Here is an 18,426-nt window from a genome sequence, read left to right on the forward strand (position 1 = left end):
GAATGGTGAAATGGTATTGTTGCCTCAGACAAATCTACACCAAAGTTACCAGCAGCAACAGCAACCTCAAGATAACACTGTCTTACTCTCAGGAACTCCTAATAATCAAGAACTTCTAAAGGATTATTTTCACGATAGCCTGCCCGGCAGTTGCTGCTGCTCACACGTCTATTCTCAGAAAAATCCCTCATTTGGTAACACTACTCCAAGACGTCCAGACTTCTGCGAGGCCATAATGAAATCAAGTTGTAGTGGTACTATTTCTACTAGTATTACTAGTAGTAGTAGTAGTATTATTAGTAATAGTAGCAGTGGTGGCAATATTAGTAATTCAATGTCTAATCATGTACTGCAAATGGATTCTAATTCAAAGAGTACCAACGAATTTCTCAGTCTAGCACCAAACAGTATAAGTTCTCTGGAGGCTTGCGGCGGCATGTACTGCGATTGCCCAATGAGTGCTTGCCAAGACATCTATTGTGATGGTTCGATATGCAGTTGTCAGAACATAAATTGTGATAGTTCCATGAGTTCGTGCCAGGATGTTCATTTTAGTAGTCCGATGAATATTTGTTGTCGTGAAGTTTCTTGCAGCAGCTTTGCACCTCCAAACCTAAAGTGTCAAGGACAAATGATGCTTCCTAAATCGAATGCTTACGAAAGGAATTCCTACAAGAGCAATCAACCCTTGTCTAATGTTAATTCTAGCAAGGCCCAGGCCAATAGGTTCTGGGATAAAAGACCATCTTTACAAGCTCAAAAAGTCCCAAATACCTTTATATATGATTTATCATACAACAACGTAAGCGAACAAATGGATAAATGTTTGGCTGTTAAAAGTGAGGACAATGAAAATCTAATTTACCCTGACAAAAACCAAATTTGGCAATACACGACATGCCACCAGACTTTCCCATCAATTAAACATCAAAACAAAAGCCCAAACTGCTGCTCTTTCCAAAACTCCCCGAATTCCATGATTAAGGTAGAAAAACCAAAACTGTGGAATTGTGCTCACCAACCCCTCTCTGAGAATTTTGTCTACCAAGAACAACTTTGTAAAGCTTGTAACCCAGCTATGGAACCCCAAGAAATAAGCGGTTCCATGCCAGCTGTTAACTATTTACACACAAATATGAAATCAAGAAGGCCCGTGAATAACGTGATTTGCAAGAGTTCACCCGATTTAGTCCCATCTCAAAAATACATGCACAACGGTCAACTTTTTTTCAATTCTGCTACCACCACTACTTCTACTGGTACTATTACCACCACTTCTACCATCACAATGACAGCAACCACATACATCACTGCTATCACCACCACCACCGCTGCTGCCTCCAATAATTCCTTCTCACCTCATTGCTGTTCCTCCTGTTCTGTTCAACCTCTTAACTATAAATTATTTCCACCTAAAACTTCAGAATGTTCGACGACTGAAGCAGCTGAAAGCAAAATCTCATTACAATACGACCAACATTCTGTGATAAGCTTCATGTCTTCAGACTCCGAGAGTGATAACATGACTTGGTCAGCGAGTGAAGGGAAAGAGGAGTTGAACAAATCAAGCAGTTCAGGTCGCAGCCTCCCAAGTCCACCTGTCTTCAAGAATGTTTCAGAGGCATTACATCGATTACCTGAAAGTCCTAAGGTGCCTTTGGTGTGCATGGAAGATGTCATTGTTATAGACTCCTCTCCTGGAAGTGATAGTTCTTCAATTGACACCCCAAACAATTCAAATACATCAAATAGTTCTGCCAAACCTCCAACTCCACAGCAGCAGTCTTTTAGGGCAAAGACAAATACGAACCCGAAATCAGTTAAAAAATTATGTTTTGATGAAGAAAAATGCGAAAGCCAGTTTTCTAAGAATTCTAAAGAGAGTTCTAAAAATCACAGATCTCAAGAAGTAACAAAAGAAAATCCAGCAAATTCTGCAAGCAAAACGTCAGCATCACGCTCAAATCAGAAAAATTCCATTGTAAATAATAAACCCAATCCAGTCTTTTCAAGGAGTAACAGAATTCGTTCACCGAGCATCCGTTACAAGGATGATGTCTTGTCTTTTCCTTTAGTCTTTCCTAGTCGTTCGAGTCAGTCAGCTTCTAATAGAGTGAGTGAAATTGTACAGAAGTCCAGAGTTCCCAATCGACGACGCCAACCAGATTTGGTAAAAGTTGAAGAGAAATCGTCTGAGAAAGCAGATGAAACAGTAACTTCCAAAAATTTAAAACGTCAAGCAAAATGCACTCCAGATGCTAAATCTACCAGTTTACCTTTAGATCGGAGGAAAATGCTGCGGTCTTCAAATAAAGTAGAGGATAAGTCTCCAGTTAAATTGGAAAAAGATATCAAAACAGATGATAAAAATTCTGTACAAAATTCTGTACAAAGCAAGGAAGTAGTTTTGAAACAGGAGCAGGAAGATCAAGTGGAATTTAAACAACCTGAAAATTTGTTAAATAAGATCTCACCATCTCTTCAAAACGAAGATGGATCTGATAAGTGTCACCAAACAGTAGAATCTCCACCTGAGGTTGCGGTGCAATCACACAAAGTCACCAAACCGTGTAGTTTTGAAGACAGAGGAAAGAAACTTCACACAGCCACTGCATCAGCTTGCCATACTAAGACGGATAGAAAGCACAATTCTCATAACACTGCCACAACAACATCTTTTACTAGCGACCAAATTCAGCCATCGACTAGTTCTGTAACTGCCAATTTTTCTTCGACCGTTAATACAGTCATTAGAGAGCCATTACCTCTTAGTATTTTATCAAGACCAGAGAAAGCAATATCCGAATGTAAAAAAAATTCTGCGTTTGTAAGCTCTGAATTGGACAGGTATCTTGCCGGAGAAACTGAGTCTGTTAATTCAAATGCGGATTTATCCTTTTCAAAAAATAAAGGGATTCTTCCCAAAAGTGGGCCATTTTTACCAAGCAAAACAACTCCTTTCTGTGATAAAACTTACGCTTTTGAGGGGAATGAAAAGTCAAACGAGAAAGCCCTTCAAAAGACAACTGGCATTGTTTATAATACAAGAAGTAAATGCAGCAGCAGTTCTGTTGCTGTCCATGATAGTGATAAGATTATTGTTGATAACCATCTTCATGTTGATGTTTATGACATGGATAATGATGCAAATGATAAAACTGGTAATGTTACTAATGACAATAGAGATAATGTTAACAAAATTACTGGCAATATTATAAACGAGAATCCTGATTGTGTTACGAGTGAAAATAACGACAATGTCACTAATGATAATTCCAATATTGTTACAAATAAAATTACTGTTAATTATACAAATGATAATGTTACAAACGATAATACCTTTAGCGTTACTAACGATTATAATGACAATGTTATTAGTGATAATATCGATAATGTTACGAACAATTACGCAGATAGTGTTTGTAATGATAATATCGACGCTGGCAATGTTAATGTTAAGGATACTGTTAATAATTCTGTTAATAATCATAATAATACTGTTAACAAAACTTATGATGATAATAATAATAATAATAATAATAATAGAGAAAACAATCATAATAGTAATAATGCTGAAAGATTATCGTTGCCGTGTAATAGTTCATTCAAAGATAGGGTTAATTCAAGCGTTAATGAAAACAAGGCAGGTAATTCATTTAGTTCAGCATATAACAATCACCTGATTCAGTTGGCTGCTGTAAGTAAACAGATTTCAGCTAATTTGCCTGAATCCAGTCAGTCCAAGTCATACTCTTCGGGAACTTCGAGTCTGTACGAACCAGACTTTGATGAAGTCGATGGCATTCTGTTCATGTCCTTCCCTTCTGAGGAATCTTTACAGGCTCACATTGCTGTTGAACGTAAGGATAAGTGGGAATCTACCACCGGTCATATGTCCAGTATTTCTAATATACTCAGTTTCCATCGCTGGAAGGAAACTCACCAGGAGGAGAAGTTTCCTAGGCCAGCATTCGACAAAAACATGAACCTTCGGGGCTTGCACATGCGATTGAAAAGATACTGCAAACTTCTACGGTCTGAATGGCTCAAAATTAAACAGAAGAATTCAACCAGAAACAACCACAGAAAAGCTTTCAAGTTCAGTCGGTTCCAGATGGCCACGAGAAGCAAGAGATGGACCAGGACTAACAGTGCTCTTTGCGCAGGCAGGAGCTTAGCATCGCGGAACAAAAATGCTGGTAAATTTCAGAAACTTCACTGGCGAACGGAGGCTCGGATTCTTCGAGGTTTGAAACCGGAAGAAGTCCGACAAATGGGAATGAAGAAGAAACGTAGAAAGAAGTTCATTTTTACTCACCGCAAGGGTTGCAAAAGACAGGATGCTTCCGGAAACGAGGACTCTGATAGTGGCAGTAGCAAGAATTCTATGGAAGAAGATGCTGTCAGCCACACATCGGTAGTAAAAGAGGTGAAGGAAGTGAAATGTGGAAAGAATGGTTACATCCATCCTATGCGCAGCTGTTGCAGAAGAGAGAAGGTGGTATCAGTTGAAGAGAAGATGTCAAGAGCTGTTAGAAGTTGTAAATCTCATTCTGATGAAGAAAAACCTGTAAGTATTTGATGCCTTTTCTATAATTCCCCTCACACTCGCATGTACATATCAACGTCCGTACACACCACTTTGCCAAACTCAGGGTTCAGGTTTCTGATTTCAGGTTCAGTCTCACTGCTTTGCACATGGACAAATCTCTTCTGTAACATGAGGCCACTCAGTCTTATGAGTGCAAAAAAGTATATGTTTATATCATCATCATCATCATCATTTGTTTTCCATGCTGGCATAGGTTGGACAGTTTGACTGCTGCTGGTAGGGCCAGGGGCTGCACCAGACACCATTGTCTGCTTGCTCTGACATAGTTTATATGGCTAGCTGACCTTCTTAACACCGATCACTCTACAGGTGTACTGGGGCTTATCATATGGCACCAGCATCCGTATCAATTCTGCTGTGGTAGACTGGCACCGGTATCAATTCTGCATACACATAGCATAATGAAAAATGGAGAATTATACATCTTCAAAATTTATTGAAGCATTTTCTTCTTATTACATTTTTGACATATTTCTGCTGGATAAGGTGGGTGAACTGAACTCACCTGTATAGGAGACATCTCAAATACAGTTGTATAGGACTGTCTAGCTTCAGATTTTAATGCACATCATCATCATCATCATCGTTTAACGTCGGTTTTCTGTGCTAGCACAGGTTGGACGGTTCGACCATGGTCTGGGAAGCTAGGGGCTGCACCAGTCTGATCTGGCAGTGTTTCTACAGCTGGATGCCCTTCCTAACGCCAACCACTCCACGAGTGTAGTGGGTGCTTTTTACGTGCCAGGGGAGTCTGGTATTGGCCATGATCGGTTGGTGTTTTTAATGTGCCACCGGCACGGAAGCCAGTCAAGGTGGCGCTGGCATTGGCCACGTTCGGATGGTGCTGAAGCCAGTCGAGGCGGCGCTGGCATTGGCCACGTTCGGATGGTGCTTTTTATGTGCTACCGGCACAGGTATCACTGCAATTGATTTAATTTAAGTCAATTAAATGCACAAAACTTTTATATCAAAGGACACTAAAACTTATCCAACAGAAACATATAAAAATGTAATAAGGAATAAAATGCTTTAATAAGTAAATTTTGATGATGTATGATCCTCCATTCTTTATTATACACTCTGTATTCTACATGAAATCCATTGAACTGAATCCTGAATTTACCCGTCAAAGTTAGTCTCAAACAATTCTAAATGTTTTCTATCATTTGATATGGTCTGCCAAGTCTGGATTTCATCAGAGTGCTCGTAAGGTATTCGCTCAGATTTCAAATCCTTATTCCTTTATGTTATATAAACTTGGGGACTACGGATAACTTAAAGAAACTCCTGGCTTACAGTGCTACCAGGGAGTCCTTACAGCTTAGCAATAAACCCGGTTGGCATGAAAGTGTTGTTAATTGATTATCTCTGAAAAATTCTCAGAGTGATGAACCTGTTCTGCTTGCACCCCACCATTCAGCGTTTGAATTGCTGGCTTGTAGAGTTGTGTCAAACATCTTTTGTTGCATGTAGGTGATCGACTAAGTCCATCATGAACATTGCACTTTTTACTAATTTTGGCTGGAAGGTTGAGCTTTACTCTTTTAATTGTTTCAGTCATTTGACTGCGGCCATGCTGGAGCACCACCTCTAGTCAAGCAAATTGACCCTGGGACTTATTCTTTTGTAAGCCTAGTACTTAATCTATCGGTCTCGTTTGCCAAACTGCTAATTTACGGAGACAAACACAGACACACACACATACATACACACATATACACACACACACACAATCATACAACGGGCTTCTTTCAGTTTCCGTCTACCAAATCCACTCCCAAGGCTAGTAGGAGACACTTGCCCAAGGTTCCATGCAGTGGGATTGAACCCGGAACCATGTGGTTGGTAAGCAAGCTACTTAACACACAGCCACTCCTGCGCCTATATATATATATATATATATATATATATATATATATATATATATATATATATATCCTTAGCAGTTGAGGGAACCCATGGAAGAGGTAGACCCAGGAAAACCTGGGACGAGGTGGTGAAGCACGACCTTCGAACTTTAGGCCTCACTGAGGAAATGACCAGCGACCGAGACCTTTGGAAATATTCTGTACGTGAGAAGACCAGGCAGGACAAGTGAGCCCAGCCCACTTATGAATGCCTTTCCTCCCTTGGACACAAAGACCTGTTGGGGCAAGTGAAGTCGATATAGAACCTCATCCGACGACAGGCACCCATGCTTGCGAAGACATGTTGGGGCAAGCGAAATCGAAATCGAAGTCAAAATCGAATTGAACCAGCCAGGATCCCTGGTCTGGTGGTACGTAAAAAGCACTATCCGACTCGTGGCCGATGCCAGCGCCGCCTCCACTGGCTTCTGTGCCGGTGGCACGTAAAATACACCAATCTGACCGTACGACAGGCACCCATGCCAACCCCCTTGCTTGCGAAGACATGTTGGGGCAAGCGAAATCGAATTGAACCAGCCAGGTTCCCTGGTCTGGTGGTACGTAAAAAGCACCATCCGACTCGTGGCCGATGCCAGCACCACCTCGTCTGGCTTCTGTGCCGGTGGCACATAAAATACACCAATCCGACCGTGGCCGTTGCCAGCCTCGCCTGGCACCTGTGCAGGTGGCACGTAAAAAGCACCCACTACACTCACGGAGTGGTTGGCGTTAGGAAGGGCATCTAGCTGTAGAAACATTGCCAGATAAGACTGGAGCCTGGTGCAGCCTTCTGGCTTCCCAGACCCCAGTTGAACCATCCAACCCATGCTAGCGTGGAAAGCAGACGCTAAATGATGATGATGATGATGATGATATATACACAATCCTGACATGACATGCATGAGTATTAGCGATGTCCTTATAACTTGATGAGTTGCAGGTTATCAGTCAAGTGGTCCTTTTTTTAAAGGGCATATTTATTTGCAGGCATGGATGTGTGATTAAGGAGCTTGTTTCCCAACCTCATGGTTTCAGATTTAGTCCCACTGTGCAGTGCTTTGGGCATGGTGTTTTCTTACTATAACCCCAGGCCACCCAAAGCCTTTTAGTGGATTTCATAGAAGGAAACTGAAACAAAAGCCTGTCATAATAGATACATATATGTGCGTAGGTGTCTGTGTGTGTTTGTGTCTCTTTGTCTTGACATGGTGTGTTTGTTGTAGATGTGATTGTTGTAGATTAATATCATTCATTTCTCATATTTGGCAAGAGCATGTTTTGTTATGGGAAAATATGACCTGCTTGGAAACAGATGAGGATTAACCTCAACAAGGGTATCCAACCATGGACAATCTACCTCAATAAACCGTGTCCAACTCATGCAATCAATAGAAAAGCTGATGTCAAAACAATGACAGATTGATTTGTGTATAACACATGCTTCCCCCCTATAGATTTTTGTACCTAATTAATTATAAGGTTGCATGCATTGTATATGTAAGAAGTGTTCCCTCCTCCTTTTTTATTTATTTATTTATCCAGTCAAGTGTGTCACGATATTCAGGATGGCATGACAGAAATAGATTAGTTATTTATGTTGTCCAACCTTTGTGATGTGTAATGAGGAGTTAGGATCATTATAATAATTAAAAAAATTTTTCTTTTTGTCATAGTAATAACGCTTAGCTCAGCTTGCAGGCAAGTCTCATTAACCCTTTAGCATCCAAACTGGCCATCTCTGGCCAAAATATTTAACCTGTTATATATTGAAACTGACCAGAGCTTGCCTCTTACCTCAGCCCTAACCATGTCATTCTAAAACTAAAAAATCACATCACTGAAATCTCTAAACTACAAGATAATGATTAATTCAAAACAACATATATAAACAAACACTAAGTTTGACAGAATAATCTGAACACTAAAGAGTTGAATTATTACCTTCAGCTTTCAATATAGAGGGCCTTTATTGAAAATTACTAGAATTATTTAACATGAAGATGAAATTAGTACTTTTGTTTTTGTACTCGGTTTGCAAGATTCTTTATGTGAATTTTTATTCCAACAAATTTTGTTGTTGTTTTGGGAGAGTCATAATGCCAATATTAACACATGCACTGGTTCAGTTCCACTTCCGTATTATTAGTCAATTGCTTAAATATCTATCCAACTAACTAATCGATTGTCTGTTTAACCCTTTAGCATTCAGATTACTCTGTCAAATGTAATACTTACTTATTCCCATTGTTTTGAATTAATCATGCTTTATCTTATAACTTCAAGATTTCAACGATATAATTGTTTAGTTTTAAGAATGACATTGTTGGGTAGGCTTGAGAGGCCAGATCTGGTCAGTTTAAACATAAAACAGGTAGAATATTTAGGCTGGATATGGCTGGTTTAAATGCTAAAAGGTTAACTTGTTGGTTAAACAATCCATTTTTTTTTTTGTTCATCAGACAAGCAAATACGTCTTCTGTAACTACGTGGGAGAAATACACTGAAAAGGTTACAAATGGCTAAGAAAGAACTTTGATGGACAAAAAAGACAAAAATAATAAAAAAAAGAAGATTGACTGTTTAACCAATTAGTTAAACAAACGACTGGTTAGTTAACAGTTGACTACCGTAAATCCTCGAGTATAATCCGCATTTTTTTCCCAAAATTTAAAGGTCAAAATCCCTAGTGCATACTATATATACTCTTTTACTTGTTTCAGTCATTTGACTGCAGCTATGCTGGAGCACCGCCTTTAGTCGAGCAAATCGACCCCAGGACATATTCTTTGTGAACCTAGTACTTATTCCATCGGTCCCTTTTGCCGAACCGCTAAGTTACGGGGACATAAACACACCAGCATCGGTTGTCAAGTGGTGTTGTGGGGACCAACACAGACAAACACACATACACATATATATACATATACATATATACGATGGGCTTCTTTCAGTTTCCGTCTACCAAATCCACTCACAAGGCTTTGGTCGGCCCGAGGCTATAGTAGAAGACACTTGCCCAAGGTGCCACGCAGCGGGACTGAACCCAGAACCATGTGGTTGGTAAGCAAGCTACTTACCACACAGCCACTCCTGCGCCTATGATGTTAAAAATGAAAATTATTTTCTAAGCAATGTCCGAGTCTCTATTTGCTGTCCAGCAATGTTTATTCAGACGCATTTTGTGATGTCGGGCGCGAAAATACCTTAACTCATCCATAACTTGCAGAAGCAACATTTATTAAACGTTATTACTGTTATTTCTTTATTTTCTGCAAACAAAATGCACAAAAAAGCTACACATTTGCATTATGTTATATATACAATAATAATAAAGGATGTTACCATATACAGTTTTACAAACCAAGGATGTTATATAGACCTCCTTGACTCAAGTTAGAGAAGGGGTGCGTATTATACACAAAGTTTGGGTTTTTCAGAGGTACAGCCCCCTAAAAATCCCCTGCGTATTATACTCGAGGATTTACGGTAATAATAGAGGAGTGAAATTGAATCAGTGTATGTGTGTGTTATTAATATTGGGGTAGTGTCTCTCTCAAGACACAGCATAAATTAATAAATTTAATCAATAAGAATATGTAAATACTATCATTACCAAAAAGTAAATATGAATTGAGGAAGAACATTCTGTAATTATCTTTTATTTACCTCACTCATTGGACTGCAGCCATACCAGAGCATCACCTTGAAGGTTTTAGTCAAACAAGTCAAAAGGGCCAGCTTTGTCACATTCTGCATCAAGCTGAATCTCCTTGAGAATCACGTTAAGGGTACAACATGTGTCTGTGGAGTACTCAGCCACTTGCATGTTAATTTCATGAGCAGGCTGTTCCGTTGATCGGTTCATCTGGAACTTTGGTCATTGTAGCTGACACAGCGCCAGTTAGTATATACATTTCTGTTGAATGAACAAAAGTATTTTAACTTTTTAGCATTCAGATTACTTTGTTAAATTCTACAATGCTTATTTATTCACAGGACATAGAGGCATTTATTCACTCTCGGAGTGGTTGGCGTTAGGAAGGGCATCCAGCTGTAGAAACTCTGCCAAATCAAGATTGGAGCCTGGTGCAGCCATCTGGTTTGCCAGCCCTCAGTCAAAATCGTCCAACCCATGCTAGCATGGAAAGCGGACGTTAAACGATGATGATTGTTCTAAAGTAATCTTGCATCATCTCACATGTAGCTTTGAGATTTTGAAGATGTGATTGTATATTTTTAGAATCTGGCTGGTTTTGAACATAAAATCAAGTAAAATATTTGGGCTTGATATGACCTGTTTAGCTGCTAATGGGTCAAATGGAAGTGTTTATAGTGTTATATTTCTGCATACACCTTTTCATTCTTCCACATTGGTATCTTATCACTTGTTGACTTTACAGCCTACAGGAAAGTTCAAAGGTCACTTCTGAATTTGTTTGTCTTTAGGAGTCATGAACTTTCCCAATGTATTTTAAAAGGACAGTTTTGTTTATGCATCCTAATACTTTTTTAAAAAATGTATATTATACACAAGATTTTTTTCCTGAGATTTTACAGCTCAAATTTGTAGTGCTTATTTATACACAAATGTAGGTTATGGGACAGGGTGTTCTCAAACTTATATTTGCTTATATTTGCTTCATTTAACTTGTTTACATTGGACAGCTCTCACAAAATGTTGTTAAATTAAGCTTTCTTACAGACATAGGAGTAGTTCAGAGGGAGAAGGAGACGAGTTTTTGCTTTGATTTTTTGATAAAATATAGACCAAGATAATAAATCTCTGAACGAGGTATAAACAGTAGCTGCATGACAATGTGAAGTATATTTGTCACTTAAATGTGGCTAACCCCTAAGGGTGGCATCCACCTTTAGTGGTTAAGCCACATTTTAGTGGCAAATATACTTCACATAAACCAAGATATTTTTCTAACAATACTGGTTTATTAATCTTGTTTTTAACGAGTTATTTATATTTCTTGCAGGTCATTGAAAAATCAGCTCATTTGTTGTATCAATCAGATGAAATGCATGCCATTAGGAAACTTGGAGGTAAACATTTGTGCTTTTTCTTCTCTTTCATTTAACCCTTTCGTTACCGTATTTATTTTGAGATGCTCTGTGTTTCTTTGAATTACTTTAAATCATCATCGTTTAACGTCCGTTTTCCGTGCTAGCACGGGTTGGACGGTTTGACCGGGGATCTGGGAAGCCAGGAGGCTGCACCAGGCTCCAGTCTGATCTGGCAGTGTTTCTACAGCTGGATGCCCTTCCTAACGCCAACCACTCCGCGAGTGTTAAATATAACAAAGAATTTAGTAAAATAACTTAGTTATCATTGAGCTAGTGTTAGGAACATAAATTGTGCCTAAGGTTTGGTGGAAGATTTTAATTCAAAACTTATGAAAACAAGACATTTGTACTCAGAGCCAGAGCCGGTTTCAGCCGGGTTGGTAATGAAAGGGTTAAATATAAAAAAGATCCTTAATAGCTTATTAGTAACGTGTACCTTTTTTTTTTACTGTGGTTTGTATTCTACACAAAGAAACTGTTTTGTTTTGCTGCATTCAGAATCTGTATTTATTTTCTAAGCTAACCATTGTGAAATACTTAAGGATCTCTTTGGTGACCATATTAAAGCACTTATCTTTTCTGTATCTTTGTAAGTTGGGATAAAATATGACGTTTGGTAGGACTAAATAGTTTGGCAAAAGCTTTCAGTTTTAAAAGAAATAAAGGAATGGAGTTCTCTCTCTTTACTCTTTACTCTTTTACTTGTTTCAGTCATTTGACTGCGGCCATGCTGGAGCACCACCTTTAGTCGAGCAAATCGACCCCGGGACTTATTCTTTGTAAGCCCAGTACTTATTCTATCGGTCTCTTATGCCGAACCGCTAAGTGACGGGGACGTAAACACACCAGCATCGGTTGTCAAGCAATGCTAGTGGGGAGGGGGACAAACACAGACACACAAACGCACGCATACATATATATATATATATATACATATATACGACAGGCTTCTTTCAGTTTCCGTCTACCAAATCCACTCACAAGGCATTGGTCGGCCCGGGGCTATAGCAGAAGACACTTGCCCAAGATGCCACACAGTGGGATTGAACCCGGAACCATGTGGTTGGTAAACAAGCTACTTACCACACAGCCACTCCTGTGATGTTTATTATGTTTTGTCATGGGTATTGGCAAGGATATAGAGGCATAGATATATAAAATTTCATTGGTTTATTACGAATCGTTTGTTGTTATCAAATATTTTAGGCATTTGAAGCACATAAAATAGACTTGTCCTGATGGATATGTTTAGAAATAGCTTTTCTGGGGGATTGTTTTCTGTTTAACCCTTTAGTGCTCAGATTATTCTATCAAATATAATGCTTATTGATTCCCATTGATTTGAGTTAATCATGCATTATCTCATATCTTCAAGATTTTGATGGTGTAATTACCTAATGTAGAATAACATTGTGGGGTAGGTGTGAGGGTCAGTTTGAACGTAAGGCAGATTAAATATTTTGGCCGGATATGGCCGGTTTAAATACTAAAGGGTTAAAAAATAGTTTCGTTGACAAATACGAACTTTTATAAAATACAAGTTTAAATGATGGTCTTCTTTAGATTTTAATTTAAAAAGTATTTGGAATTTTTATACTCAATAAAATTTGGGTTATAGTTTACTCTTTACTCTTTTAGTTGTTTCAGTCATTTGACTGCGGCCATGCTGGAGCACCGCCTTTAGTCGAGTAAATCGACCCCGGGACTTATTCTTTGTAAGCCCAGTAGTTATTCTATCGGTCTCTTTTGCCGAACCGCTAAGTGACGGGGACGTAAACACACCAGCATCGGTTGTCAAGCAATGCTAGGGGAACAAACACACAAACACACACACACACACATATATATATACATATATACGACAGGCTTCTTTCAGTTGCCGTCTACCAAATCCACTCACAAGGAATTGGTCGGCCCGGGGCTATAGCAGAAGACACTTGCCCAAGATGCCACGCAGTGGGACTGAACCTGCAACCATGTGGTTGGTTAGCAAGCTACTTACCACACAGCCACTCCTGCGCCTACAGTTTGTGGATTAACAAAACTTGAATGTAATTCATTAAATCTATTGTACCTTCTAGTATTTAAAAATATCTAAGTATATTTTCATATAGTCCCACAGTATTTTCTGTTTCTTGTTTACTATTGAGCTAGTAATTGTCTGTTTTAGCCTGCTTTCTATGGCTTAATGTCAGAACATTTTACAGAGTGTAACAGGGGTGCTTTTTACATGGCACCAGCACCAAAATTATTGTTGATAATTAGATACATGTACACACATTTGAAAATATAAATTTTGTTATGTTTTTATATATCACCATACAGTAACGAGGACTTGCATTCACAATTTGCTTTATTAACCCTTTAGTATTTGATCTGGCCGTATCCAACTCAAATATTCTGCACATTTTAAGTTCAAACTGGCTGTATCTAACCTCTCACACTTACCCTAAAATGTCATTCTAAAAACAAACAATCATAGGTGCAGGAGTGGCTGTGTGGTAAGTAGCTTGCTAACCAACCACATGGTTCCGGGTTCAGTCCCACTGCGTGGTACCTTGGGCAAGTGTCTTCTGCTATAGCCGCGGGCCGACCAATGCCTTGTGAGTGGATTTGGTAGACGGAAACTGAAAGAAGCCTGTCGTATATATGTATATATATGTATATGTATGTGTGTGTGTGTGTGTGTGTGTATGTGTTTGTGTGTCTGTGTTTGTCTCCCTAGCATTGCTTGACAACCGATGCTGGTGTGTTTACGTCCCCGCCACCTAGCGGTTCGGCAAAAGAGACCGATAGAATAATTACTGGGCTTACAAAGAATAAGTCCCGGGGTTGATTTGCTTGACTAAAGGCAGTGCTCCAGCATGGCCACAGTCAAATGACTGAAACAAGTAAAAGAGCAATCACATAATCAAAGTCCTGAAACTGAGATAATGCATAATTAATAAAAAAATGTCATTTGACAGGATAAAGATTAGCCTTTAGGTGTAAATGGAGCTTGTTTTTGTTGTAGAAAACATGCCAAATGAGATTGGGGTCTGGTGCAGCCCTTCAACTTAGCAGCCGTGGTCAAACCATCCAGTCCATGCCAGCATGGACAACGGACATTAAATGATGTTGATGATACTCTATCAAATTTAATGCCTATTTCTTTACATTGTTTTGAATTATGCATTATCTTGTAGCTTTCGGATTTTGGTGGTGTGATTGTTTATTTTTGCAATGACATTGTAGGGTAGATGTGATGGGCCAGTTTGAACGTAGAGCAAGGTAGAATAGTGATACCAGTGCTGGTGGCACGTAAGCGAACCATCCGATCATGGCCGTTGCCAGTGCCGCCCCGACTGGCCTCCGTGCCAGCGGCACGTAAAAAGCACCACCCGATCGTGGCCGTTGCCAGCCTCGTCTGGCCCCCGTGCCGGTGGCACGTTAAAAGCACCATCCGACCGTGGCCGTTTGCCAGCCCCGTCTGGCACCTGTGCCGGTGGCACGTAAAAAGCACCCACTACACTCACGGAGTGGTTGGCGTTAGGAAGGGCATCCAGCTGTAGAAACACTGCCAGATCAGACTGGGCCTGGTGCAGCTTTCTGGCTTCCCAGACCCCAGTTGAACCGTCCAACCCATGCTAGCATGGAAAGCAGCACTAAATGATGATGATGATGATGATGATTGCGGGATTAAATGCTAAACGGTTAATGCCTATCCTGATTATTTGCTCAAGGAATACCCCTGACTCTCTCTCTTTTTCACATGCACACAGATATGAACAAATGATAAACAACTGCATAGGCAATACACATACATACACATATATACACACATGAAGAAGAGTGTTTCTAAAATGAAATTGTTTTTGATTGATATAAAGTAAAGATTTAGCTGTGAGATGTTTGATGGAGCTTGTTTTCGTTGTAGAATTTGAGCTGAATGAACCTTCAATACGGAAAAGGACAAGAAGTCAGGTAGAATATTTCAAAGACCAACAAACAAAGAACCAACGTCCCAACAATAGTCTGCCACTGACTACTTTTACTCAAAGTATGGCCCAGGCAGCCACATCAGCTCTCCATGACAACTTCATCAGAAAGAATGGTTCTGCTGCCACATTGGCTGCTTTCTCTGATGGCAAACACGACACAGATATGTTCACACAGGTGGACTCTGTGGTATGTAGAGTCCATTTAGGATTTTTTTTTCTCTCCTCTTAATCTATAATAATAATAATGATAATAATAATAATAATGATTTCTTTATTTTTAATAATGAATGACAATAATAATAATAATTATAATAATCCAAAGTTCATTGATAACTTTTTTGTAAAGAATCTTTAGAATTTGGTACAAATACTAAGATTTGTAGAAAATGGTTTTCTCTTGTGAATTAGGAACAAATATCTTCTTGCTATATGCTCTGTTATTATTTCAATTATAATTATTATTATTATTATTATTTCGAAATATATCATCTAATACTACAATCCTTATTTAATTAATTAATTAATTAATTTTTTTTTTTATCTTGGTTAATACTATCCCCATTGGTCACCAAATTATGTGTGTGCTGTTTACGGAATGCTGCTTCTATTAAGTGACTTACACGTGTTCTAGTACTTAGCTGCCAAAAATCTGACGCTAGCCAAATGCTTCTCACTTAGCCAGCAACTGAACTGCTTTAACAGAAGCTTTTTTAAAAATTTATTTAGCAGCTAGTTATGTTTATGTGTGATATTTTCCACCTTTTTTTTTTTGTATCCCTTTTATTATTTTTTCTTCATATTTCAATCCTTTTCTATATTCTATATATTTTAATTCCATGATTATATTTGTAAGAAATAATTCACTTATATTATAAATTCTTCATCATCGACTTTATTACTTGTGTTCAGAATGAAAATGCTAATATGCATAAAAGATACTTCGAAGAGCAATTCTTTTTCTAATACTACTTTCGAATGTGCGCTAAAGGAAATTTAGCTGCTGTTGTAGTAAGTACACCAAGTGTTGTTCTGGCTGTACTCTGTATGTGAACATATCTTAATTGGGAGAATATTAGGGGGCAAGGGTAAAAAAAAACTTGAAAGCTGAGAAACTAAACATTATTTATAATATAGTAACAAGATGCTTCTCTCAGTAACATTGCACCTCTTGGTGGAAGGGGGTTAAGTTAAGCCAAGTTAATTTTTTTGCTCAAAAAGCAAAAAGCAAGGCCATGTAGGGGGACATGGAGTTATGTACAGAGAGGGTGTTCATGCAAAGAGTTCAGGCCATTTCTGGTCCAGAGAGACTTTGAACCGAGCGGTTGTCGGCATCTTAACTATCTCGCCCGGCAGCTTATTCCACGGATCCGCAACCCAGACGGAGAAAGCCCCTCTCCTTCGATTGAGATGAAATCGTCGCAGATAGAGCTTTTCGGAGTGACCCCCGCAGTCGATGCTCTGGAGCAGGAGTGAAGAACAGCTCTTTCGAGAGGTTACACTTTCTGCTTATGATGCTGTGAGCAAGAATGAGATCACCACGACGGTGGCGGCGTTTTTCTAGAGAATAAAGGTCGAGCGTCTTCAGCCTTAGTCACTCTTTGTTCTAATCAAAGGAAAAGTAAAAGGTAACCAATCAAAAACTTTATGCTGGATCTATGGGTTCAGTAGATCAATAGTCTTGAGTTTGATTGCTTAACTTAGAGAGCCATAAGCCACAATAATTAATCATAAATGAGTCTTTAGTTTTTATATCGACAACATTAACCCTTTAGCATTCAGATTACTCTGTCAAATGTAATCCTTAAAAATGTTTTAGCCCGAAGGCTGCGGCCATGCTGGGGCACCACCACTGTAATGATTATTTATTCACATTGTTTTGAATTAATCATGTATTATTATCTTGTAACTTGGAAATTTTGATGATGTGACTTTATTTTTTAAAGTGCCATTGTAGGGTAGGTGTGAGGGGCCTGATGTGGCCCGTTTAAATATTAAAGGGTCAAGTAGCTGGGAAATTACTGTAACCACTGGACTGGGTGTCAGCCCCCTTACAAGCAGCATTCCTTTAGCTAAGTAAATCAGAGCTCATAAAATTAACTGCCAATAAGATGCCTGTGGTGAATATGGGCCTCATCTTGAGTTAGTCCGGTAATAACCATTTCACCACCTTATTTAAGCCAGTTAGCAAAATAAATCAAGTATTTTATAACTATACTAACAGTGGCGTATAGGCGTAGGAGTGGCTGTGTGGTAAGTAGCTTGCTTACCAACCACATGGTTCCGGGTTCAGTCCCACTGCGTAGTGGCACCTTGGGAAAGTGTCTTCTCCTATAGCCTCGGGCCGACCAAAGCCTTGTGAGTGGATTTGGTAGACAGAAACTGAAAGAAGCCCGTCGTATATATGTATATATATGTGTGTTTGTGTGTTGTGTTTGCCCCCCCCCCCATCGCTTGACAACCGGTGCTGGTGTGTTTATGTCCCCGTAACTTAGCGGTTCGGCAAAAGAGACTGATAGAATAAGTACTAGCCTTAGAAAAAAGAATAAGTCCTGGGGTCGATTTCCTTGACTAAAGGCGGTGCTCCAGCATGGCCGCAGTCAAATGACTGAAACAAGTAAATAAATAAATGAATAAATGAGTGGTTGTAAGGGTTAAGCCAATATGAACGGAATCATAAATTTAGCAAGTATAGTCAAAATCAGTACTCCCTTTAACCCTTTCGTTACTGTATTTCTTTTGAGATGCTCTATGTTTCTTTCAATTACTTTAAATATAACAAAGAATTTAGTAAAATAACTTAGTTATCATTCAGCTAGTGTTAGGAATACAAATTGTGACTAAGGTTTGGTGGAAG

General features: G+C 39.1%; 1 protein-coding gene across 1 annotated transcript in view; it reads left to right on the forward strand.

Moving 5' to 3' along the window:
• LOC115222398 overlaps positions 1-18,426 on the forward strand; it is a 101,860-nt gene that overhangs the window by 38,796 nt on the left and 44,638 nt on the right. The window contains exons 3-5 of the mRNA XM_029792628.2: positions 1-4,570; positions 11,505-11,571; positions 15,509-15,759. The exon at positions 1-4,570 is cut by the window's left edge and continues 8 nt beyond it. Of these exons, the coding sequence (XP_029648488.1) occupies positions 1-4,570; positions 11,505-11,571; positions 15,509-15,759 (4,888 nt within the window). The remainder of the gene's footprint in view (positions 4,571-11,504; positions 11,572-15,508; positions 15,760-18,426) is intronic.

The sequence above is a fragment of the Octopus sinensis genome, linkage group LG19 (genome assembly GCF_006345805.1).
Source record: "Octopus sinensis linkage group LG19, ASM634580v1, whole genome shotgun sequence".
Classification (NCBI taxonomy): Eukaryota; Metazoa; Mollusca; class Cephalopoda; order Octopoda; family Octopodidae; genus Octopus; species Octopus sinensis.